At 55.5% G+C, this 25615-nt stretch overlaps 1 protein-coding gene across 1 annotated transcript; it reads left to right on the top strand.

The window, feature by feature from the left end:
- Window positions 1-11783: 11783 nt before the first annotated feature.
- DRC1 (dynein regulatory complex subunit 1) lies at window positions 11784-25342 on the top strand. The gene is made up of 17 exons (XM_065679238.1): window positions 11784-11950; window positions 13231-13324; window positions 14338-14450; window positions 16043-16226; window positions 16821-16958; window positions 17688-17774; window positions 18365-18487; window positions 21374-21513; window positions 21833-21967; window positions 22093-22322; window positions 22681-22850; window positions 23215-23304; window positions 23729-23815; window positions 24152-24315; window positions 24691-24852; window positions 24959-25061; window positions 25182-25342. The coding sequence occupies exons 1-17, from the start codon at window positions 11784-11786 to the stop codon at window positions 25236-25238; spliced, it is 2244 nt and encodes a 747-aa protein (XP_065535310.1). The 3' UTR covers window positions 25239-25342.
- Window positions 25343-25615: the final 273 nt, after the last annotated feature.

Genomic DNA, 25615 nt, shown 5'->3' with positions numbered 1-25615 from the left:
GCTCCACGCCAGCTCTGTGCAGCCGTTCCAGGGCCAGAGGAGAGGGTGCCCATGCCCACGGGGGCTGGCACCACGTGGGGTCCACACTGGGGAGGTTGGCACTGCTGATATTGCCCCCTTGGGTGTGCTTCGGAGCCCCTGCGGTCTGCTTGGCCGGTCTCGGGTGTGCTGCTGGTGTTCCCTGGTCACTGAGATCAAAGAATGATGCCTGCAAGTCCTCGCCATCCCCAGGGCTCCTGGGCAGAGGCTCGTGGCACTCGTCACAGTAGCCCTCACTGATGTCCCCTTCGGGGATCCAGTGGTTGAACTTCTCCACGTAGACCAGCTGCCCACCGACAGCCAGCTCAATGCCCAGCCCCAGCTGCAGCCGTGGGTCCCCCCTGTACACCACCAAGTCCAGGGAGACGAGGCTGGCGGCCAGCACGGGCAGGCCCTGCTCCACTGTAGACTTGCTGTGGTGTGGGCAGCTGCTGGTGAGGCTGGGGGTGCTGGTCGATGAGAAAATGAACATGAGCCGGCTTCAGTGTGCGCTCGCAGCCCAGAAAGCCAACCGTATCCTGGGCTGCATCAAAAGGAGCGGGACCAGCAGGTCGAAAGAGGTGATCCTGCCCCTCTACTCTGCTCTTGTGAGACCTCACCTGGAGTATTGTGTGCAGTTCTGGTGTCCTCAACATAAAAAGGACATGGAACTGCTGGAACAAGTCCAGAGGAGGGCCACGAGGATGATCAGGGGACTGGAGCACCTTTTGTATGAAGACAGGCTGAAGAAGTTGGGGCTGTTCAGCCTGGAGAAGGCTGCGTGGAGACCTCATAGCAGCCTTCCAGTATCTGAAGGGGGCCTATAGGGATACTGGGGAGGGACTCTTCATCAGGGACTGTAGTGACAGGACAAGGGGTAACGGGTTCAAACTTAAACATGGGAAGTTTAGATTGGATATAAGGAGGAAATTCTTTCCTGTTAGGGTGGTGAGACACTGGAATCGGTTGCCCAGGGAGGTTGTGAGTGCTCCATCCCTGGCAGTGTTCAAGGCCAGGTTGGATGAAGCCTTGTGTTGGATGGTTTAGTCTGAGGTGTCCCTGTCCATGGCAGGGGGGTTGGAACTGGATGATCTTGAGGTCCTTTCCAACCTAACTATTCTATGATTCTATGATCCACCCCAGTTACTTGAGCTAATTGCCCTATACAATTGTATTCCCATTCTTGTTTAAAAGCAATCATCCCTGCCCCGTCAAAGATCATTCGACAAGTTTGTTTTATATCGAACGGGAGCATACCATCTCCCCCAAAAACACCATCTCTGAGGGTAGAAACCATGGCAGAATCAAGTCCTTTATCTGCGCTTGCCTTAACAATCGCTTGTATATCCTTAGGATTTACTGGCGAGTGGACCCTCTGTCCCCTCTCTGTCACCCGAACCGGGAACGCTAGTTTGGCTGATGGGGTCCAGCCGGCGCAAGCGATCTTTATTTTCCTGCAGTCCGTGAGGGGGATTTCCCCCCCCCTTTGTCCGCCTTCGTTTCCTCCGCCTCTAAGCCTGGATCGGTTGTGACCCACTCGTCCCAGCCGGAGTCTGATTCACAGTCAGAGCTCGACTGACCGGTTACTTCCGCTTTCCTGCGCCCCTTTGTCGGGCGGGCCGCTCCCTCCCTCGCTACTCGGCGGGGTTTTGCCCCGCAGGGACATCGCTGCAGGCGGCCGCTCCGACCGGCTGCCCGCCCCCCGCTCTCCTCCCTTTCCCGGTTGCCCTCCCCGCCCGCATGCGCACGGTAGCGCCAGCGCTTCCTCCTTTTTCCCGCCACGGGCATCTTCGCCCCGCCCTCCGCCTTTCTGCTCGGCGCCATCTTGGGGCGCGTGTGGCGGCGGTGTAGCCCAGACGGCCCCAGGCTCCGCTTTCTCCGCGGCGGCCCTGGCCTCCCAGAAAGATTTATCTCGGCTCTGTCCCTCCGTTAGCGTATCGGGACCCGTATCGGGATCCGATCGAGGGGACGAGTCGCCCTCTTGCTGATCTTTGGGCTCGATACAATCAGCACCGCCTGGGGGGTGCAAAGTCTGCGTGGCCGCCCCGACTCCCAATCTCGGGGTGGCCAGCAAACAGTTCTCTGCCGCCTTCCAGGTCTCCTGCTCTCGTATGGCCTTTCTCAGAGCCTGAACGACTCTCCCCACGACTTAAGATTATTCCCACAACCCGAAGAGACCGTTTCTTCGGCTGACGCTTTAGTACGTTTATCCCACACTTCGGGGTGGAGAATATCCACCGGCTGGGCAATAACCCCCGTTTGCAAAAGCCTCGCAACTGCGAGAGTAAAATCTTTAGGTTTACAATCAATACCCCACTGACTGTGTGACTGGGATACTGATACAGGGTTAATGAAATGTACAATGTATATCAAAATCACTTTGTTAATCGATAGAACATGGATAGCTCTGTCACAAATAATATAGTAAAAGAATTTACTTACTTTATAGAAAAGGAGGGATTGATACAGGGTTAATGAAATGCACAAAAGAAAATACAGGGGATTGTATAAGAGAGTTAGAAGAATCCCTTGCTTAAACAAAAGTATTGTCTGCTGGAAACACCTATCATGCTTACCAAGCGAACAAGGCACAGACTACTGATAAGGGGAGGAGAGAGAGGCCTGATTCTACTGATAAGCAACTATTGACAAGGAAATGGGAATGTCTGGGTCTATTGATAAGGGGGAGAAGCTGATGATTTATGGATGAGGTACCGACTAAGCCCTAAAGCCGTGCGCGAAGATTAAAAGTTGAAAAGTTTAAGAAGAGGAAGACTCATTTACTTCATCTTGAGGACCCCTGCCCACAGGAGGAAGACTCATTTACTTCATCTTGAGACCCCTGCCCATGACCAGAGGGGGCACTGCGCAGGTGCAAAGGACCTTCTAGCTCATTATAATACAAAGTGGGGACAGATACTAAATGTGTATAGGCGTATCAGTAATCTAATGCATATGTATGCTTTAAGGGAATAAATGTAAAGGAAAAACGACCCTGGGCGTGCATACTTTGGAGGAACGATCCCCATGCACCTCAGCGCTGAATAAAGCATACCTACTTTACAACTTTAATGAGTTGTGGAGTCAATCCGCGTATCGATACGACTTTCACAAGGGCTTCCATCCTCCTTGCGGATCCCGGGAGCTCCCTTCTCCTCGCCGGGCTGGTCCAGCCGCTCCAGCCGCCATTCACCTGTCCAGGCGATTCCCAAAGCCCCGCTTCCCGGGTTTCGGCACCACTTGTTGCCTTAGGTGGTGTGGCGACCTATCTCAGGAACGGCACGGTGACCAACCCCAGGCCGCTCGGTCCATCTGCACACAGACACCAATGTCGTGGAAGGCAAATGGTGTTTATTGGTAGGTGACACAGCATTATATATCCAAAATTTACAACATCACTTCCGTCTACTTACATCACAAACCAAGTGTTATTGGCTCTAGGGAGAGGGGCCTTATCTTTCCGTACAGCGTGACATCTTCCGACCGCTGAACCCTAACTACCACAGCTCTGGGCCAAGCTGAAGAGGAGCATGCGGAGCAGCATTTTGGCCAGTTCAGAGGGCTCAGCACCCACAGGCACCATGGGTGGGGAGCAGGCGATGCCATCCAAGCTCCGGTATCAGCCTGTCGAGCAGTTCGACGCCAGGCCAATGAACGTGTGAGAAGCTCAGAGAGAGCAGGTGGGGCTGTCACGGGCCAGAATCAGCTAGAGCTGGAAAGCACCTTGAGATCATCCAGTTCCAGCCCCCCTGCCATGGCCAGGGATGCCTCACAACAGACCATGTTGCCTGAGGCTCTGTCCAACCTGGCCTTGAACACTGCCAGGGATGAGCATTTACCACTTCTCTGTGCAACCCGTTCCAGTGCCCCACCACCCTCACAGTAAAGAACTTCTTCCTTACACCCAACCTGAACTTCCTCTGTTTAAGTTTCAACCCATTACCCCTTGTCCTGTCACTACAGTCCCTGACAAAGAGTTCCTCCCCAGCATCCCCATAGCCCCCCTTCAGACACTGGAAGGCTGCTATGAGGTCTCCACGCAGCCTTCTCTTCTCCTGGCAAGGGGCAGGGGGAGGCACGGCGGACAGGGGGACAGCTGGAGTGCGGAGAAACCACCAGCTCCAGGGACCCCGCTGCTCACTGCTGCGGGTCCATGTCAGCCCTGCACACCCTTTCCTCCGCACCCGCTTCCCTCTTCATCCCCTTGCCCTAGTCCAGTCTCATCCACGTACTCCCAAGGAGTGGGGAGAAGAAGTGGCAGCACAGGGTGTTGGAGCAAGATTAAGATACTAGAGCGATATTCATGGTTCTCAGGTGTTCTTTCAGGAGCTGTCAGTAGGAGCTGGGACCTGATGGGAATATCAGCGCTCATGTGAGCACGGGGGGTCCACAGCACTGCCTGCCAGCACCCCAGCTCTCCTCAGCCCTCATGAGCGGTAGGGTCAGGCCCTCAGGGTTGGAAGTGGTTGGGGAATCAGGACATGAGGATTAGCAGGAAAGCACCTGGCATGGTGCTGGATTTGCTCTTCTTTTGCCACCAACAGTCCCTGGTGAGGAAACTGCATATCCCACTGTGTCCTGGAGCTCTTTCACCTCTTGCACATCCAAAGGGGCCACACAGGCAGTGGGCAGGGCCAGCCGGGATATCTGAGAAGCCCATAGGGTCCTCCACAACTCAGGCCATGTCTGCAGGCCCTGGGCTGTCCTTCCTCACCCACACCAGCCATCCTCCTCCTGGTGCCTTGGTCCAGCCACAATGGGTTCAATCAGCCCTGCAGAGCCAAGATCCTGGCAGGGGCTTGGAGCAGCCCCAAAGCCCTTCCCCAACACCCCACTTTTCTGTCAGGTTCCTGCCCCAGAGAAAATAAGTGCCCCATAAAAGGGGCTGCCTGGGGTCCAGGTTGGATGTGAAGCAGCTGATGCAGACCTGGAGAGGCAGGACTGTGCCAGGGATGAGGACCTGCTCCATGAGGGTGATGGATGAGGCTGAGATGATCACGTCTGGCCACCTCCGGGCAGCAGGACCTCTTTTCCTCCATGCAGAGCTACTGGTGGTCAGCACTGCAGGGCTGGGAGGCAGCCATGAAGCCCAGAGGAAGAGATTTCCAGCTTTTCCAGCAGGAATGCCCACCTTCGGGCTGTGGGAACTGGTGGCATTGCTTGTGCTGTTGCCATGGGGTTGCCATGGTATTTTGTATTTGCTGTTGTCATGGAGACAAGAGGAGGTTAGGAGTGGGGGCTGTTGCCAGGGCTGCCAGGATGTGCCCCAGGCCCCACACAAAGGAGTTAGAGGCCTGAATGACCTATGGTTCTCTGTTTTGTTTGGTTTAATTTACTGGTTTCATGACACCCACTTGCACCACAGGAGGGGACCGGCCACTGCCGCCCCATGCCTGGTTGAAGGACCATGTGCTCTTCCACACCATGGCAATGGAAGCAAGGGGAGCACTGCCAAGAAAAGTCACTGTGACAGCTCCTAAGTGGGGTGGGAATTGCGTTAAGAAACCCTTGAGATGAGTTGGCCTAACCATCTCCCATCCCTACCTTCAGGTGCCCCTGGCCAGCGAGAACCCTTGAGATGGGAGTCACGGGATGGCCTTGAGGTGGAGGTGGGTGGCCCAGAGGGATCATGCCAGCGCGCTCCCCACAAGCCCTGCCTATGGCCTGGGGTACGCTGCCCCCCCCCCCCCCGACCTCTCTGGGGTGGCTGCTCCCTGGTGGCTTTTCAATGCCCCAGTGAGCTCAGCCCTGGGTCACTGTGACAGCCATGCATGGTGTCACCATTGCATCACAAACGTGGCCTATTACCATAGGAGGTTGTGGGGAGACTCAGGTGTCCCTTTGACAGTGTATGAGCCGGCGAGGAACTGGACACTGTGAGGGATGGCAGGAAAAGAACACAAGAAGGTAGGAGCAGTGTGCTTAGTGTCACCCCAGCCTCTCCTCCCCTCGAGGGGTCTGGCTGGCCTCCCCCACTGACCCCTTTGCACATTCCCCTGTTGTGTAGAGCTTCTGGAGCAGATGCTGGGACTCCCTGTTAATGATGGAGGAGTTGAAGTTGGTGTTGCTGATCTTGATGGCAACCCTGAGCCTTTGGGTCCTCTGCACGCTCATGCTGCCCTGTGCCCCTGGCTTGTTGGCTGTAGTGTGTGTGAGCATCCTCATGTCCTGTTGGCCCAAGTGCAAGGACAAGGTAGATGTCCATCCTGGTACTACCCCAAGCCCTCCCAGGGCAGGGTTAGCCCGGGACAAGGCCCAAGGGACAAGGTTGGGAGGGGGCAGTGAACAGCGGCTGTTGCCCACCCAAGCCAGGCCCCTGCTCCAGAGCCACCGAGCCACTTCTGCTCAGGCACCTGGCTTGTGGCCATGGACACTCCTGTGCCCGTGACTCCGGTTACCCTTCCCAGGGTCCCTGTTTGCCATGCAGGGGCCCTCCTGGCCGACTGGAGACACCCCACACTAACTGCAGGCACTCTTTCTGGGAGCAGGGAGCCTTTGCCAGGAAGTGGAGTTGGAAAAGCTGGAGGAAGAACCCAATAGGTGAGCAGCCCCATCCCAGAGCTGTGCCGGCTCTGCAGGGGCTCCCAACCGACAGATACCATTGCACCAGGAGCCCCCGCAATGGCTGCCATTGCTCATTCTCCCTTTGCCTCCTCCTTTCCCAGGAGCTTTCGCCGTGTGGGATGGCACCGCTTTGTCTAAGGAGAGCCTGAAGGCTAAGCAAGCAGAGCCCTGCCCTGCAGGGGTGCAGCCCCGTACTGGACCTCTGTCTGGGGAGCCCCACATGTAGGTCCCTCTGACCCTGCAATTGCCAGGGGAGGCAACGGGTGCGCAAGGGCAGGACCCAGCACAGAACCAGGTCCTGGGGTCAGCCCTGATCCCCTGAGGAAGCTGAGGAAGGGAAGGGCCTGGGGGGCAAGGGAAGAGGCTGGAGGCCTGGGGAGGGCCAGGGCAAAGCCCTGCAGAGGTGCCAGGTCTCCAGGGCACTGCCTGCTGCTGACACCCACTGCACCCCTTCCCGCAGAGCCCACTGGTGGCCCCTGTGCCCCTCTCTGTGCTCAGCCTCGGGCTACAGGGTGCCTGGCCCCTTGCTCTGCACCTCATGCTGCGGGGCTGGGCTTGTCCTGAGCATCCCCAGGACCCCGCCTGAGCCACAGCACCCAAGAGCTGGCAGGGCTGGCTCCGGGGAGCTGGAGCTCACCAAGCCACTCAGGAGAAGGCAGAGAGAAGATGCTGGCCCCCACAGCCGGCCATTATTCCCCCCACAGAGCCCACGCTGGGGAAGCTGCGTCTGCAAGGGGACACCAGTACAGGACAGGATCCACGGATGAAGGTAGAGATCTCAGTGCAAAAGTCCTCAGGAACCAGCCCTCCATTGCCAGATCCCTGGTGGAGTCCCTGAACCTCACCCAAATCTACTGTGACCTGCTGCATGAGCTGCAGAGTATTCTGGATAGCGGTGCCGCGCTGCCGCAGAAAGCTATAAGGAAGGAGTATCCTGTCTGCATGAAGTGCTGTCAGTGCCTCACCAGCAGCTGCCCACACCACAGCAAGTCTACAGGGGAGCAGGGCCTGCCCGTGCTGGCCGCCAGCCTCGTCTCCCTGGACTTGGTGGTGTACAGGGAGGACCCACGGCTGCAGCTGGGGCTGGGCATTGAGCTGGCTGTCGGTGGGCAGCTGGTCTACGTGGAGAAGATCAACCACTGGATCCCCGAAGGGGACATCAGTGAGGGCTACTGTGACGAGTGCCACGAGCCTCTGCCCAGGAGCCCTGGGGATGGCGAGGACTTGCAGGCATCATTCTTTGATCTCAGTGACCAGGGGACACCAGCAGCACACCCGAGACCGGCCAAGCAGACCGCAGGGGCTCCGAAGCACACCCAGGGGGGCAATATCAGCAGTGCCAACCTCCCCAGTGTGGACCCCACGTGGTGCCAGCCCCCGTGGGCATGGGCACCCTCCTCTCTGGCCCTGGAACGGCTGCACAGAGCTGGCGTGGAGCCCCTGCCCTCTGTGGACTACAAGGGTCTGGGCCAGGGGCTCAGGGCGCAGTGCTTCAGAGAGCTCTGGGCCAAGCTGAAGAGGAGCATGTGGAGCAGCATTTTGGCCAGTTCAGAGGGCTCAGCACCCACAGGCACCATGGGTGGGGAGCAGGTGATGCCACCCAAGCTCCGGTATCAGCCTGTAGAGCAGTTCGACGCCAGGCCAATGAACGTGTGAGAAGCTCAGAGAGAGCAGGTGGGGCTGTCACAGGCAGGGTGAGCACAGCCCAGAATCAGCTAGAGCTGGAAAGTGCCTTGAGATCATCCAGTTCCAGCTCCCCTGCCATGGCCAGGGATGCCTCACAACAGACCATGTTGCCTGAGGCTCTGTCCAACCTGGCCTTGAACACTGCCAGGGATGAGCATTTACCACTTCTCTGTGCAACCCGTTCCAGTGCCCCACCACCCTCACAGTAAAGAACTTCTTCCTTACACCCAACCTGAACTTCCTCTGTTTAAGTTTCAACCCGTTACCCCTTGTCCTGTCACTACAGTCCCTGATGAAGAGTCCCTCCCCAGCATCCCCATAGCCCCCCTTCAGACACTGGAAGGCTGCTATGAGGTCCCCACGCAGCCTTCTCTTCTCCAGGCCGAACAGCCCCAACTTTCTCAGCCTGTCTTCATGCGGGAGGTGCTCCAGTCCCCTGATCATCCTCGTGGTCCTCCTCTGGACTTGTTCCAGCAGTTCCATGTCCTTTTTATGTTGAGGACACCAGAACTGCACACAGTGCTCCAGATGAGGTCTCACGAGAGCAGAGTAGAGGGGGGCAGGATCACCTCCTTCGACCTGCTGGTCACGCTCCTTTTGATACAGCCCAGGATACCGTTGGCTTTCTGGGCTGCGAGCGCACACTGAAGCCGGCTCATGTTCATTTTCTCATGGACCAGCACCCCCAAGTCCTTCTCTGCAGGGCCGCTCTGAATCTCTTCTCTGCCCAACCTGTAGCTGTGCCTGGGATTGCTCCAACCCAGGTGTAGGACCTTGCACTTGTCATGGTTGAACTTCATACGGTTGGCATCAGCCCACCTCACAAGCGTGTCAAGGTCCCTCTGGATGGCATCCCTTCCCTCCAGCGTATCAACTGACCCACAGTGTTCTTGCCAAACTTGGTGAGGGCGCATCAATCCCACTGTCCATGCTGATAACAAAGATGTTGAACAGGATCAGGCCCAACACCAACCCCTAAGAGACACCACTCATTATCGATCTTTAGTTGGACATTGAGCCATTGACCACAACTCTCAAGTGTATTATGGCCATCCAACCAGTTCTTTATCCACCAGGTGGTCCATCCATCAGATTTTTGTCTCCAATTTAGAGACAAGGATGTGGTGTGGGAAAAGCATGGAGGGACATGGACAGAACGGGACTGTCTTGTGCAGTCATCAAAGCTGTGGTGGTCAGGTGTTTCGGTACAGTGATGTAGTGTAGCCTGGGAGCATTGGGATGGAGCTGGGGGATGTGATGGCTTCTCCCTGACTTCTGGTTTGGATGGCACTCTGAAACAGGAATGGGACTGACACTAAAGTGTTGACTCCCTGCAAGGTGTTGTCCCTCTGGCCCCTCTGGAGATGGTCAAGGTGACAGCCACAGGGTTTCTGTGTGCACTGAGCCAGGAGATCGTCAACCTCCTCAGGTGGCCCTCTGCCTGGAGGCAGTGCTTCCCGTGCACACACAGCACTGCTGGGAGGGAAAGCAGGCGGAGATGCAGGATCCAGCACAGATCCAGGAGGAGGCACAGGGCCCCGATGTGTGGAAGAGGCCAAGGAAGGTGGAATCCCGAAGGGCTTGCAGGGGGAGAGGGTTGATGCCAGGGAAGTCCAGGAGATGCCCGTGCCACAGCTCAAGTGTAGCCCCTTTGCTCAGGGCCCCTGTTTGCACCTCAGGGCCCCCCTCTGCCCCCAGCCCGGGGCTCTGAGGAGCCTCCCTACCCCGGGGGTCCTGCTGGGGGACAACCGGAGCCCTGGTGTCCCTCCTTACCCCCTTTCTCTCTTCAACAGTAGCCAGGAAGAGCCTTGGCGCTGCTGGGCCACCCCCCTAGTGCATCTAACACAGAGCAAAGAAGTCACTGTGTCTTCCCTGTTCGAAGCAGCCCAAGAGTTCCAGCAGTGGCTGCCCAAGACCTGCAGAAGAGACAGGTGAGGTGCATGTGGGCATGTGTCTGTTCTGGGGCCAGGGAGATGGTGGACCTCAGTGAGGAAGTCCAGGAGCTGCTGGACTATTTCAGACCCCCTGATGACAGCCTGGCTCAGGCTGCAGAAATGTCCCTCCTGCAGGTGCCACCAGCACCACCAGTGGCTGCAGGACCTTGCTGCCTGCCTGCCCCCGTCCTGCCCAGAGGGGAAGGCAGAGGCCAGGCTGGTTTGTTCCCTGCGCAGCCACAGGACCAAGGAGTCTTCGAGTGCCTTGTGCTCCGCTGGGATGCTCGCCTCTGGAGGCCCTCAGCAGCAGCCATGAGCGCTCTCCTCAGGAATGCAAGACCTAGGTGGAGAACTCATGGTGAAACTAGGCCTTGACCAGAGGAAAACAGTAACAAACACCCTTAAAACATGCCTGGGAGCTCTTTATTTATTGAATGAACAGATTGGCAATGCCCTCCAGGGCTACAAGGGTGTCAGGGACAGTGCTGGCAGGGGGACACAGGCACTGGGGCTGTTCTGTGCCTCGTCCCCTCCCTGAGAGGGGCTGGCATGTATCCCCAGCTATCCCAGATCCCTGCTTCCTCCTCGTTTCTGGGCTCCAAGACTTGCAGCTTGAGAGCCTCGCAGTAACCGCCGGGCACCTCTCCATTCATCATCACTCATCCGCAGTGAGGGAAGCACAGCCTTGGGATTGATGTCATCCTCCAGCCTCATTTCTCTAGGACTAAAGCCACGAGTGGACCCACAGAGGAAGAATGCAAGAGGAGGCCCAGCAGCAGCACAGAGATGTTCCTCAAGGATGCTGAAAGTCTGCTTGGAGAAGTACACAGGGAACCCCTGTTTTCCCAGTCCAAATGCCTTCCACCAGCAATGGGGCCCTGTGGGCTTTCCTGGAGATCATCACCCAGGGGCTGTGGGCATGGGGAAAACACTGAAGAGTTCTCACAAAGCCTTGACCGTCTCATCTCTGGTGGCAGCCCTGAAGCTGTATCCACAGACAATCCCAACACTACTTCTATCAAGACATACTGTTTCCCACTGGAATGCTCCGAGGCTCTGACGTTATCAGTCTGCTAAATGCTCCAATGAACCTTGCCTTACTTTATACACTGGGCATGGCTTTGATTCGCGCGGTTGGCCTTGAGCCCTATTCCATGTCGCCGGCAAGCGGCGAGGATTGCTTCACAGGTCTCCACGGGCACGGCTGTCCCTGAGGGTGGGTGCTGCCCGGCGGCCACGTTCCAGCAGCGATAACTGCCCCCTGACACCCATCACCTGCCCCTGAGACCCCTCACCTGCCCCTGACACCCATCACCTGCCCCTGACATCCCTCACCTGCCCCGACACCCCTCACCTGCCCCTGACACCCCTCACCTGCCCCTGACACCCCTCACCTGCCCCGAGACCCAACGAGATTCAACGCCCTCCCCTACGCCAGCCCCACCAAGCCCAACGACCGCACCGCGCATGCGCAGAAACGGCTGCGGGCGCGGGACAGGTGCGCATGCGTGGGGCGGCCGTTGCCTGGCGACGGCGGGACGCGGGTGAGCGGTGTCCGCACCTCCGGGCCGCCTGTGCGGGATGAAGCAGGGAGCGGGCGCGGGACCCGCGGCGCCGGGACGGCGGGACCCGGGACAGGGCCCTGGCGGCCCCGAGCCCGACTCCAGGCCCGGCCCTGGTTCCGGTCCCGAGGAGCGCATCGCCGCTCGCCAGCGCCGCGTCGCTGCCCGCCTCGATGCCAAGCGCCGGTGAGAAACGGGGCCCGATCCCACCGCCGCGGTTGTGGCGGCTGCACCCCCGCTGTCTCGCCCTAAATCAGAGCCGGGTCCAGGCGCCCCTGTGCCCTAGACCGGCACCGCGTTCCGCACCTTCCCCCCAGACCCATGTCTGGTCACAGGTGGTCTCCTCTTCCCCCCAGCTGGCTCCAAACTAGTGCCAGTTCCACATCCCTCACCCAACCCGGCGGGAGTCCCAGCCACCCAAACCCCCTGAGGGCCAGCACCGGCTCAGAGACCATCCCCAGGGCTCAGAATATCCCCAGGGCTCAGACCATCCCCTGCCTACACCAACACTGGGGCAGGAGCTGGCAGGGCAGGGACCTGACATGGTCTTACCAGCCCTCATGGGACCCAGGATCTCTCCCCAAACTGGCCTTGGGTCAGGGACCACCCTGAACCCTGGACCAGTCAGGCGTTCTGCATGCCCTGCCAAGTGGCAGGAGGTCAGAGGCCATGCCTCCAATCCCAGCTCAGCTCAAATTTGCAGATATCCCTGTTGTGTCCCCAGCCCAGCTCTAGGGCAGTAATAACCCTTCCCCAAGATATGCTCCTGCCATGGACGCTCTGCCCCTGTGGACAAATCAGCACCAGACCCATGGCACCCGTAATCCATGAGTCCCAATATGGGATGCACCCGCAATGAGGCTCGCCTTTCCCCAAACCAGGACTGAACCCACCACCCCCTCCCCAGCCTAAGAGTGAACTATAGCAAGGTGCCTGCCGACCATGTTACCAAGCCATGGGGCCAAAACAGACCTAGGTCACTGACATCCACCCCACTCCAACAGGCTTATTTTCCCCTTCCCAGTCCCAGAGCCTTCCTTAAAGGTTAAATTGAACCCCAGGATCTAGCATGGGATCAGTGCCAATGCTGAAATGGCACCAGACAGAAGCTGGCCCAAGCGAAGGCCACCCCTCCCACCTCAACACTCCCCAGGCAGTCTCTGCCCCCTCCTCTCCTCCCTCCGGGAAGCAAACTGGGGCAAGTGGGACCCCCCAGCCCTGTGCAGAAGCCAGCCATGGGCTCCCCTCCCGGCATCAGAAAGGGAAGCACAGACCCTGTTTTCCCTCTGGGGGCTGTCCCACCTTTTTGTGTCTCCTTTCTGCAGCTGTGGGGACATCCTGGCCTGGGACTAAACCTGCACTGAACCATGCTGTCTGGGCTGGGATCCCAGGTCCAAGGCCAAGTCTAAGCATTAGGAAGATAGTTCTGGTTCAAAATGTCCTTTCTTTTTCCCTTTTCTGCCCAGAGAGGCCCTTGGAGAAGAGCCGGAGCCGGAGGTAGTAGGGGAGAAGAAGGAAAAGCAGAGAAAGAGCCACCAGCAGATTGAGGAGAGCCGGCAGGTGGGGCAGTAGGGCAAGAAGGTCTTCTTGGGGCCCTGACCTCTAGAAATGTAGCTTTGTGTGGTGCTCAGAGTTACGCAGCAGCATTTATGTGAGAATGTGAGAAGCAGCAGGGAAAGAAACTCCTCAGGACTGGGTTGAGGCTGATTCTTGGGCTGGATGCTGGGGATACAATTTCCCTGTGACAAACGGTCCATATATTGGTACAATCTGGGATGGACACCATGCATCCAAACCCCAGCCCAACATCCATGACCCATCTACATATGCAAAAGAAGCAAAACAAGAAGGTGCTCTGGGCACATTCTTCTGTGCTGATGGCCTGTAAGGTTTTGCAGGAGAGGGAGGACTCATGGGTGCATTGAAGTCACAGAATCAGAGAATGCTTTGGGTTGGAAGGGATCTTCAAGCTCATCCAGTTTCAATCCCCTGCCATGGGCAGGGACACCTTCCACTAGACCAGGTTGCTCCAAGCCCTGTCCAGCCTGGCCTTGAACACTACCAGGGAAGGGGCAGCCACAGCGTCTCTGGGCAACCTGTGCCATTGCCCCAGCACCCTCACAGGGAACAACTTCTTCCTAAGATCTCATCTCAATCTCCCCTCTGTCAGGTTAAATCCATTCCCCCTTGTCCTGTCCCTGCACACCCTTGTCAAAAGCCCTTCTCCAGCTTTCTTGTCAGCCCCTTTAGGCACTGGAAGCTGCTCTAAGGTCTCCCTGGAGCCTTCTCTTCTCCAGGCTGAACAAGCCCAGCTCTCTCAGCCTGTCTCCATAGCAGAGTTGCTCCAGCCTTCAGAGCATCTTTATGGCCTCCTCTGGACTGGCTCCAGCAGGTCTTTGCTGTGCTCATCAATACTGCCATATCATGAGAAGACAGGGCCTATAGGTCCACAGAGGCACCTCAGCATGGGGACAGGAGCCAGACCCTGGGTGGGCTTAGCAAGAGTTCCCCCATTATCCTTTCCTCCAGAGCTCAGGTCCCCGTGTGTGAGATGTGTACCACCTACTTCACAGAGGCTGGCCAAGCTGCAATTTGAGGGCACACAGATGGTGACAAATATCCAGGTGGCTGCTGACTTGAGGGAGACGCAAAGGAGGGCAGAGAATGCAGAGCTGAAGCTGCAGAGGTAAGAGACTGCACAATGGGTCTGCACTGTTGGGAAGGAGCAGTGCAGATGTGGTGCAGCTTTCTTGGTCATCCAGGAGCGCTCAGCAATCAGGGCTACATGGAGTTTATGGTTATAAGGAAAACGGAGGCAAAGAGCCTCCAGGTCCTACCTGCCGCAGCGGGATCTTTACAGAGCAATGAGGGTCAAGGCTGGTGGCTTCCCCAGCTGGCACTGCAGTACTATGGATGTCTGGTTACCAGTGTCCTACAAACCCATCACATCTTCAGGTCCAGGGTTGCAGAAACACAGCTGGTTCTCAAGTTTTCACCCCAGGAGCCTTTATCATCTATATTTGTGGTCCTCCTTGCTCCAGAGACATATGTACATTTGCCCTTGAGTGTTCCTTGCTAAACAGGTCTCCTGAGCCTGGAGGGGACAGCATGGTGGAGAACGTGCTACTGTGTCCTAAGAGGTGGCCTTGTTCCAGAGGCTGCCTTCCAGTCATGGAGGTAGAGGTAGTTATTAGCCATAGCAAGGGAATGTGCTGGGACAGCCATATCAGGACGTGTGTGAGGAAGGGGAAGAATGTGAGGATGTGCACATTTGGTGAACTGGTTATTAAGGTCTTTGCGGTGAGAGTGGTCAGATGCTGTGTCAGGGCTCCCTGATACTGTAGAGATCTTTCTACTTGCAGATACTCAGTACATGCCTGGACAAGGCCCTGCGCAGCCTGCTCTGACACTGAAGTTAATCCTGCTGTGACTGAGGGCTAGTGATTTCGTGAAGCCCTTCCAGCCTCGATTATTCTCTGATCATCTCTGTGTGCTTTCCTGGGCAAACCTGTCCTGCTTCACCAGAGGAGCTGGGCAGCCTCCAAGGGATGGGCTCTTTCATCCCTGTCCCCAGGACTCGACCAGCTAGGAAACCCTGAGTCCTAGCTCCCGCTGCCTTTGGAGGGCACTGTAGGAACAGTTTGTGGAAGGCCGGCTGTAGCAGGATGTGCATGTCCCTTGCTCAGCGCGCTTCCCTGTGGGAATCTCATTAAGTAAGCAGGTGCCGTGTCCAGGAACTGTCCATAGAGTAAGTTTGGGGGTGGCAAAGGTGGTGGCCGCTGTTCAGCCTGAGCCAAGGGCCATTCCCAGAGCACGTTGAATGGTGTCGCTGGAAGAGGAATGAGTTTTGTAGCATGGATGCTGGCTGTTCAGCGCCGTTTGGCTTTAGCTGGAGTATGGTCTCTGCACAGTTTGACTACCAAGTCTAGATGTAGCTGAGAGGCTGTTTGGCACTGCTTGTCCATCTCCTCTTGCTCAGAGACAGCTTGCTTGGCAGAAGCACTAGTGCTGCTTGAGCTGAGCTCCTCAGCCTTTTCTCCCCTGGGTAAGGGCAGAGCTGGGGAAATGCCTGTCTGAAGAGAAGGGCATGCAGGATAGCAGCTCTAACAAGCACTTGCAATAAAGCTGCTGTTCCACTGGTATCTTGAGGCCACTTTGAATTCAAACTGGGTTATGCAGGAAAAAGTGCTCCTGCAGGCTGGGCCACCAAACCGTGTCTTAAGCACTTGCTGCCCTGCCCCAGCTCCCCATTTGCCATGTGCTCCTTATTACATGCAGGATGCAGAAGCTGGAGAATGAAGCCAAGTCTAGCACACAGAAGTTTGCAGAGATCACCTCCAAGTGGGCCTTGGCCAAGGACATGACGATCCCACAGGATCTGTGGCAGCTGCTGAACCAACAGCAGCAGCTGTGTGTGCTGCTCCTGGAGCAGAAGAACAAGCTCATCGGTGAACTGCAGCAGGTAGCATGGGGGACCAGGCAAGAGCAGCTGGCAAGGCTGGGGAGGGTTCAGGCTCTGGAGGATACTATCCTAAAGCATCCCAGTGTTTGGATCTTCACCAGCAGGTGGCTGGGGTCTGTGCAGTGTCAGTTGCTTTGGATTGAAAGTGTGCCACGAGTTGCAGTGCCAGTGTCCTGACATGGGTGCTCTAGCAATGTGCAGTGTACAGGGACAGACACACAGGACAATGGCAGCAGTACAACAAGCTGGCGGGGCCCAAATTACACAATAAAAATAAAAGGCACATGAGCAGAGAGGGGGAGTGGTTTTGTAGAGGGAAGAAGGCGTTCCCACATCAGGTTCTCTTGCCCCCAGAGAAGGAGTGGTGTGTCTGCAAGGCCTGTCACCTCCCACTCCATCTCACCTGGACCTTTGACAGTGATGGTCTGTCTCTCCTCACATCTCTGGCTCTTTGCTCTTATCACCTCTTCTTTGGAAAAGACAGTGTGTACCCTACCTGGTAGGACCCATCTGAGTCCTACCCTTTCAGTGAGCCCCTGAGGATTCCTGGTCAAATCCTTCTCTCTGATTTCAGTATCCACTTTCCTCCTCCAGGAGCTGAAAAACAAAGATGAGCAATATGTGCAGGCCATTAAGAAGCAGTCGGATGATATCCACTTGCTTTTGGAGAGAATGGAGGAACAGATCAGGACCATGCTGAAAACTTACCGTCATAACTTCCTGCAGATTGAGGTAGCCAGTTCATATGGTGGAGGAAGGGACCAACAATAAAGCCTGCAGCTGCTTGGTTCTCCACACCTATGTCAAAAAGACCTCGGTCTCATTGCGCTGACTGGGTTGACTACTGTCCAGAGCAGCATGGCTGATGTCTTGGCAAATGAGGCTGAAATCTGGCCAAGCAAGAGCACTGAATGGTACTGAGTGCTGAGGGGCTGGTTTATACTGTGCTGTCAATGACTGCGTTTCAGTGCAGAGCAACTCAGTCATGTGCAAAACCCACTGCTGCTTGATGGCTGGTTATTCACGTCTCTAAAAGCCAGAAAATACTATTGTGGTTCTTTAGCCTTACCTTCTGCAGAGCACAGAGTCCCACCTCACGGATCAAACCTGCACTTGTTGCTGAGTGAGGGCATCCTTTTCCATTCAATGTCTTGTAAGGTGTAATCAAGTGGTTGCCTGATCCAGCTCCACTGCTTATTACCAAGCAATGACTTCCAGTGAGCTGACATTGCTACCCACCACCCAGAGCATCCCTCCCAGCTCTGGATGGCTGATAGCAGCAGTCCCCTTGGGTTTGCAGAAGGAGGTCTCCTGTTACGGAGACATCAGGCCAGTGTTTGTTCATCAGACAGCAGCAGCAATCTGCAGCCAATCCTCTCCTGGAAGCTGCTGGCCTGGATTAGTGTAAATTGGCAACGAGTAGTGCCAGCATGATGGTGAAGGGCTCTGTCTTCTTCACAGAAAGCTTTTGAGGAGGAACGGAGAGAGCTGCTGGACAGCAACAGGAAGAAGTGGGAGGAAGCCATCCAGGCCCACAATGCGCAAGAGGTAAGGTCCATGTGGGATTTAGAATCACTTAATAGTTTAGGTTGGAAAACACTTTTAAGATCCTTAAGCCCAAATGTTAACACAGCACTGCCAAGAGCACCACTAAACCATGTTCTTGAGTGCTACATCTGTACATCTTTTAACTTCCTCCAGGGATGGTGACTCCACCACTGCCCTGGGCATCCTCTTCCACTGCTTGACAGCCCTTTCAGGGAAGAAATTTTTCCTAATATCCAATCTAAACCTTTCCTGGTGCAGTTTGAGGCTGTTTCCTCTTGTCCTATTGCTTGTTACTTGGGAGAAGAGACCGACCCCACCTTGCTACAACCTTCTGTCAGGAAGTTGTAGAGAGTGGTAAGGCATCCCTTGAGCCTCATTTTCTGCAGGCTGAACAGCCTCAGTTCCCCATAGCTGCTCCCTGAATGAAAGCAGCCTGTCCCTCAGGAGTGTGGGGAGCAAAGATGCAGGTTTTCAGCTTTCTCTGCAGGGGAATTATCCATGCACGACCTTGTTTTGGGCTACCCAAAGGAACTGTGATCACAGGAGGAAGCTGTCACTGTTGATAAACAACATTCTCCTTTTGCCCATAGATGGAATACCTCAGTGCCCGCATGAGGAAAGTGGAAGAGTTTGAGAAACAGCTGAGTCAGCTGCGGGTGCAGGATGAGGAGGAGTATAACAACATGAAGATGCAGCTGGAGAATGATGTAGAGGTACAGAAGAGGCTGGTGTGTGCCATGTGGCAGTGGATCAGATCTCCTTGGGCTTTTTTGTGTGTAGCTGGCTCTGGTATGAAAGCTGCAGCTGGTATCTGGTCACCTCAGCTCTTCAGTATGCACAGTCCAGGCCTGTGTCAACAGGGTGACTGAGCTGCTGTTCTCTCCATGGATCCTGTACCCTAGTGTCCCTCTGCCCTTGGCTCTCAGAGGTGTGTAGCACCTGAACTAGGTGTATAAAACATCTGAGAAAGTCAAAGGGTTTGCTTCTTCTGACATGATTGAGAGGAAGATCAAATTGTGTGACTGTCCTGACACCACATCATTTCAGATCAGCCCAATTTCCTCCTTTGTCAGGGTCTTGGCCTAGGAAGTTTGAGCTTTTTTCTCTGACATCTAGCCATAGACCAATGATTTCTCTAATGCCCTTGAAGCCCACGTGGTGTGAGAACTGTAATGAGTTTGCCCGTACTCAGGTAGGAGAGCATGCTATGGAAGAGCACAGTCCTCCCAGGAAGCCTAGGGAGATACAGGCAAGGGTTGACATCTGGAAGGTTTTGCACAACTGCAGGTGAAATATTACTGTTTCTAGGTCCCATCAGCCTGAAAGGGCATGTCCCAGGGGGACAGTCCTGACTGTGGTTTCTTCATGTTGGTAACCTGGAAGTGACGGTGTGTAACTAGCAGCATGCTGGAGATCAAGGTTCACAGATGGTGATGGGGAGCTGTTGAAAAAGGCACCTGCTGCCTTTAGCTGTAGTTGTAGGAGGGTTTATTTGTAAGGCAGGGGAGGGAATTACTCTTCTCTATATCTGTGTGTCCTTGTCCAGGTTTGACAACATCCTTGGGAGCAGGCGAGATTGTCTAGAACAGACCAAGCAGACAAATGACCCCTAAGAAAAAGTTGAAAGGCTGGGGCTGCTTAGGCTGGGAAAGAGAGTTCATTAGGGAGATATCTACAGATACGTGTCCTCTGTAACTGCAGGAAAAAGTCATGGGGTTGAGTTTTGGTAGGAAAGATTGGGTTAAAACTTAAACAGGGGAAGTTTAGATTGGATATAAGGAAGAAGTTCTTTCCTGTTAGGGTGGTGAGGCAGTGGAATAGGTTGCCCAGGGAGGTTGTGAGTGCTCCATTCCTGGCAGTGCTTAAGGCCAGGTTGGAAAAAGCCTTGGGTGAGATGGTTTAGTGTGAGGTGTCCCTGCCCATGGCAGGGGGGGTGGAACTAGATGATCTTGAGGTCCTTTCCAACCCGAACTATTCTATGATTCTATGATTCTATAAGATTTAAATTGGCATTCTGAGTTTGGGTTGAAATTTCAAGCTAGGAAAGTGGCAAGGACTTGGTTAGCAAGATTGACTGTGCCCTTCGTTTGCTGCTCTGTGATATACAATTTTAGGAACAGCTGAAGTCAACTTCTGTTAGGACTGATCTGGTGAAGTTTTCTCTCTTTGGGGCAGAGGTAGGAGCTACATGCCCTCCTGGTTCCCTTCAGAAGAAAGAGAAGTTGGAAGTACCTGTTTTCCTGACTAACCTGTGGTATCATTATCCTGAGGTATATCTGAAGCAGGAGTTTAGCTAATACCTAACTATGAAGTCTGGTTTGAGGGTTATTGAATACTCACCAGTTTCACTAGATGGGAATCAGCATTTTAAATACAGGGGTTGGGCCATGGCTTTCCTCCATCTGCTATAAGGAGGAGGTCCCTTGGCCCTGCTGGGATTTACCTCCATCTTTTCTTCAGTCAAGCACTGATCCTAACCAGGTGGGACGGCTTCTGGGTGTCTTCTCAGGCCGTTTGTATACTCTCTGTTGTAAGTAGGGCTACCCAGGAGAGCTCCAAACCAGCTAACTCGGGTACTAGTGTCTTCCCTGTTCCTAGCCTACAGCTCAGGACTCTTTATCTGCCCTCAGAGATGTCACTGGGCCTAGAGAGACCCTGCTGGGTATCTCTGCTGTGCAGACTGCTGTGCACAACCAAGCCCATAGCTGCTGCTGTAATTTAGGGGCATGCAAGAGCTTCATACCAATCACTTCCTAACATGAAAGAAGTCCTTATAGGCTCCTCAGTAAAGCACTTTATTATGAGTTTTTTTCAGTATCAGACTCCTGCCTCCTTTTGCCCCTGGAAAACACACTGATGAATTAAACCACGCCAGCTGTCACCCATCCATGCAGTCATTCTGCCTGTGATGCCACTGTGCCCCTGAGCTCGTTTCAGACTGACCTGTAGAGCTGTCAGAGAGCAGTTCATTGGCAGGGTGCGATACCTCCCAGCCCAGAGCAGCAGCCCCAGGAGACTGGGGAATCAGCCCATGAAGTGGCTCTTCCTTTCCATCAGCTGTTGAGCAAACAAGGTGCTGAGAAGCTGAGAGAGATGTCTCCTCCGTTGCATCTGTGGAGCAAAGGGAGCAGAACTCACTGCCTCTGTCCTGTGTCCAGACTATGCAGTGTGATGCTGCAATCACAGGCACTTTGCTTGTTTCATTCTGGTTTCATTAAGACCTGGAGCACAGGCAGTCCTGTGTGTCCTTTCCTCCAGCTTGCCAAATAACTTCTGAGCCTCTTGGTTAATTGAGAGACATGCAGTCCTTAAAACTGATGTGCAAATCAGCATCTACATTGAAGAGAGAGGCCAGAATTAGTGCTCCGCTGAGTGAAAGTTGGATAAAACATGTCTGTTCTCCCTTCCCCAGACATGGCCCTGTAGCACGTACTGATGGACAGCCAGCATCTCCACCACTCACATATGAGGGATGCCATGTCAGCTGGGAAAATGTCTGTGGGAAGATGGGGTTTGGAGATGCAGGATCAGTAGGATCCAGGCTTTAGTGTGGCCTTTGCTTATGGCACAACTTGTTCTCATGTTTTCTGGAATGTCAGAACCTAGAGAGGCAGCTCCAGCAGATGAAAGCTGTCTATCGCCTGAACCAGGAGAAGCTGGAATTCAACCTTCAAGTGCTTAGGAAGCGGGATGAGGAGAACACCATCATCAGAGCCAAACAGAAGAGGAAGATCAACCGGTAAAATAACATCCCTGGAAGGTGGGGTCTGCCTTACCAGCTATCACTTCCCATGTACCAGTTTTTGGGGAGACCATCACCTAGCACAGGCCCACAAGCTCTGTCCCAACCCATCCCTGGGCAGGGTTTAGCCCAGGGCAGGGTCATCCCCAGAGCACTTGGAACAGGCTGGCCATGGCCAGCTGCGTCAGGGTACTCAGGCCTTGTCACTGAGTTATTGCTAGTAGATAAACAGCCTCAAGTCCCAAAGCTTTCATGCAATCTGGGCATGCCCAAAAGTGCCTCTTTGGGGCTGCCCAGCTTTGCTGTCCTTCCCCAGGCTCCGCAGCTTGCTCAATGACCTGAAAATAAAATTGGCCAAACGAGAGAAGCAGTTCAGAGAGGAGAAACAGAGCATGGCAGCCGACTGCGAGCGCATCAGAGTGCAGTGCAAGGACATGCAGAGGAGGATGAGGTGGGGTGTGCGCGGGCATCCATCCATGACAAAGCCTCAGAGCACCGAAGTGAGGTGCAGGGAGAGCCGACTCGTCGTTCTGGGGCATGGAGCCTGCTTCCATGGGCCATCTGCCTTCTGCACAGGCAGTTTGCTGTCGCCAATGCCGAGAAGTTCATGGAGGTCTGGCTTATGAATGAGGCAGAAGCCAAGGGGCTGATGCAAAAGGCCCTCGATGCAGATCGCATCATACACATCCAGCAGCTGGGGCTGCCCTGGGAAGAGCCTCATTACTGGTTCCTGAACAATGTCGGCCCCCTTGGGCATTGTAAGGTGAAGAGGAGGGCGACTAAGCTGGCTGCAGAGGTCCTGACAGGTAGGATGCACAGTGCCCTTGTCACCCTTGTAGCAGTGGGAGAGCCTCACCTTCCTCCATGACATCTCCTTCTGTTACTCCTGTCCTTGCCATTGAAAGGTAGGATCTTACAGGGGTGACATTTTGAGCCCAAGCAGAGGCTCATGCCAAGCCGATGTGAGGATCTTTGTGCTGTACTTTAGCCCAGTGCTCCCAGTTCTGGACAAGCTGACCAGAGATTGTGTCCCAGGTTCTTTGAGGCACTTTTCGTGTCACAGGGAATTATTGTGATTTCCCTGATGACTCCTGCAATGATGTGACTGGGGAGCACAGTTAAAGCATAAAGGCGTTCGCTCGTCCTTCTTTCTCTGTGTTTCAGAGGGCAGCTCTGGGGAAGGACAAGAAGAGGAAGGGAGAGAGGAGAAAGAAGTGGGCAGCAGTAAAGGGGGAAAAGAAGACAGAGTGAAGGTTGAGGGCAGAGTCAGAGCCCTGCGAAATATCTCCAAGAAGACTGCAAAGAGGATCCTGGAGCTCGTGAGCAAAGAGTCGGTGCGTGATGATGTAGCACGTGCCTCAGTCAGGGAGTGGCCATGTTGTCCCCTGCTTGCTCCAGCTTGTAGTGGATCTCTTCTGAGCTCTATGTCTTGGGGTGAAAGCTTCTGCATGGCACTGCCTTGCTATGCCAAGCAGCCTGTTGTCAGAGAGCTGCCCCAGGGGCTGGGAGAGGGTCTCCAGGTGGCTGTTCCAGAGCCCCCTGGCCCTTCCCAGCTTCACACTGCCTGGCTGCTGCCCACCCTCCTTGCTCAGCTTGCCACCACAGAGATGGCACAGCTATAGCATGGCATGGGCTGGCCACTGGGCAGGGGCAGACACACTGTTTCTCTGCACCCTCTTCTCTTGCCTCTCTCCCCAGGATTTCCTCATTGAGAGCAAGCTGCTGAAGCCCCTGAAAGCGCTGGAGAGGCACAACCGCATCCTCGTAAAGCTCGACTACATCTTTGCGGTGAGCTGTGGCTTGGCCCATCAGGGGCTGCAGGGAAGGGAAAGCTCTCTGCCCCATGTCCATGGGGTCTAGGAGTCTCAGCCCTTCCAGTGAGGTCTGCCTGGGCTGCTGGGGGTACTCTGGGGCGGCAAGGGTAGAGGAGCACTGCGAGAGGGTGTGAAGCACTGTGGCTGGATGCTTCTCAACTCAAGGCCATCCTGATGATGAATTGGACAACATCTCCAGGGCCCTTCCAACCTGTCCTCAGACTCTTCCATCCACAGATAGCCCCAGCTGTCCCACACTATCCCCTTCTAACCGCTCACTCCTGCCTTGAGTGGCCTCGCCAGAGGGGTACCCTCTGCTCCTGGGAGATGCTCTTTGTTCCACTCCCCTTCCTGTGATGTCTCAGTGGGAGGCTGACCTGGTTCCTCTTCTTCCCCAGGCCATCGGAATCAACAGTGAGGATGACCTGTACCAGCTGCTGGACTTCTTCCTGAAGTACAAATCCCAGGAGGCGGCTGCCAGCCAGGTGGGACCACCAGGGACAGCAGTGGGGAAGAGCCCAGCGGTCCAGGGAAGGGGGAGCAGAACATCTGAACACCCAGGGAGAGCAGAGGGGGAGCAGCATGTTGACCCTGAAATGTTTCCCTATGATGGGACAAGGGAGTTGAAGGTGCCAGGTCTGAGGGGTTGTAATCTTCTGTTGTGGCCGAATAGAGCCTCTTGCACATGAATTTTTGCATCAGCTCCCTAAACTTGCCAAGGCACAAGGCTATGGGGAGCTGGAGCTTTCAGGGGGAAGGTGGCTCTTGGGGAGGAGGAGGTGGTCAAGGCACTGTGCCCAGCTTGCTGGCCTTCCCTCCAGAGCCAGAGCAGCCCAGGTGGAGATCCAGCTGAGAGCAGGGAGGATGATGGATCCAGCACCCAGAGGGACAAATCCCCTCAGAGCTCGCTCCCATCTGCGCACATCCACAGTGATGATGTCCTAAAGATCTTGAAAGCGTTTGTGCAGGACTTTGACAAGTTGAGGTAGGACAATGGGCAGAGCGGGGCTGTTGTCACTAGGAGGGAGCTGGGCTGGGGCACAGCAGGGGCTCTGGGTGGACTGCATTGCCCTGGCTGCAGTGAGAGCTTCCCCCTGCCTGTCCTGCAAGATTACAGAGGGGAGAGGAGGGTGCCACCAGGGCAGGAGTACAGGCAGTGCCTGTGTGAGGGATGGCTGGGGATAACCAGGCAGGAGATGAGCAGCAGCACGGGGAGGGAAGCAAAGCCCTGGAGCAGGCAGGTACCAGCTGTGGGGTCATGCTCATCCATGTGATGATGGCAGTGGTGCTCAGGGCAGCTGAGGAGCTGTTCCTCTCCAATGAGGAGCTGAGCCCCAGGGCTTTGTTCTCTGTCCCCCAGGCAGAGGGAGGGGGAGGAGAAGGAAAAGGACAAGGACAAGGAGGTGCTACAGGTACGGGACAGCTCCAAGGATGAGGAATACTGGGAGGCTGTGGCACATGTTATCCCTGAGACGACGCTGAAGCTGTGGGATGCGCTGGCAGCAGCACTGGAGGACTATTAGTGAGTGCCTGGCAATAACTGCTGGGGACAGGGCAGGCTGGTGGTGTGGCTGGGGAAACCACAGTGGGGCTGGCACCACCACCAACCCTCTGCCCTTCGTGCTCAGTGAGGTCCTCAAGCAGAGGGCCATCCTGGTCACCGAAGCAGCCATCCTTCAGCAGCAGAACTCAGAGCTGTGCCGATTGCTGGAGGAGTACATCAGCTCCAGGGTGAGTGCAGTATCCTCCTCCTTCATCCACCCCATGCTGTGTGCCCCACACAGAGCTCCCAGACATGGGGCCACTGCCCAGAGCCCATCGCTGTCAGGCTCAGGGGGATTCTCCCTACAGTTGAACAGCAAACTGATCTGCCCTCCCACACAGTGGATGGACCTGAACCTGTCCTGACCCGGGGAAGCACAGTGAGTGCCCAGGGCCAGGCCACAGCTTTTCTCTGCCCAGAGCCGAAGCTGTGTCTGGGGCCAGGGCTAATAAACACTTCCCAAACCAGGCATGAGTGTGTGTGTATCCTGAGCACCCTGCTTGCCTCCAAAGATGCTGGGGAGCCACAGCCAAGCATAACCCCAGTCCAGGGGACTCATGGAACCGTGGGAAAGCTCTTCCCATATCACTTATGCTACAAAGCCATGTGGTCAGTGTCCTCCCTTCTCTCCATGGAGCCCAAGCCAGGACCCTGCACCTCCCGAGGGTCAGCATCCCACTGCTGTGTCCTGGCTTTGGTAGAGCTCACCTTCCTTTACCTGTTCTTACACCTTATTCCTTAC

The sequence above is a fragment of the Lathamus discolor genome, chromosome 5 (genome assembly GCF_037157495.1).
Source record: "Lathamus discolor isolate bLatDis1 chromosome 5, bLatDis1.hap1, whole genome shotgun sequence".
NCBI lineage: Eukaryota > Metazoa > Chordata > Aves > Psittaciformes > Psittacidae > Lathamus > Lathamus discolor.
The sequence above is the reverse complement of the archived record's forward strand: the minus strand, read 5'-3'. Positions and strand labels throughout refer to the sequence as shown.

Excerpts from the sequence above, each read along its gene's own strand:
- DRC1 (XM_065679238.1), top strand. The coding sequence starts at position 11,784 with ATGAAGCAGGGAGCGGGCGCGGGACCCGCGGCGCCGGGACGGCGGGAC. Across the intron at positions 18,488-21,373 it reads AGCTGGAGAATGATGTAGAG|AACCTAGAGAGGCAGCTCCA; the intron begins GTACAGAAGAGG and ends CTGGAATGTCAG. Across the intron at positions 23,305-23,728 it reads AGCTCGACTACATCTTTGCG|GCCATCGGAATCAACAGTGA; the intron begins GTGAGCTGTGGC and ends CTTCTTCCCCAG.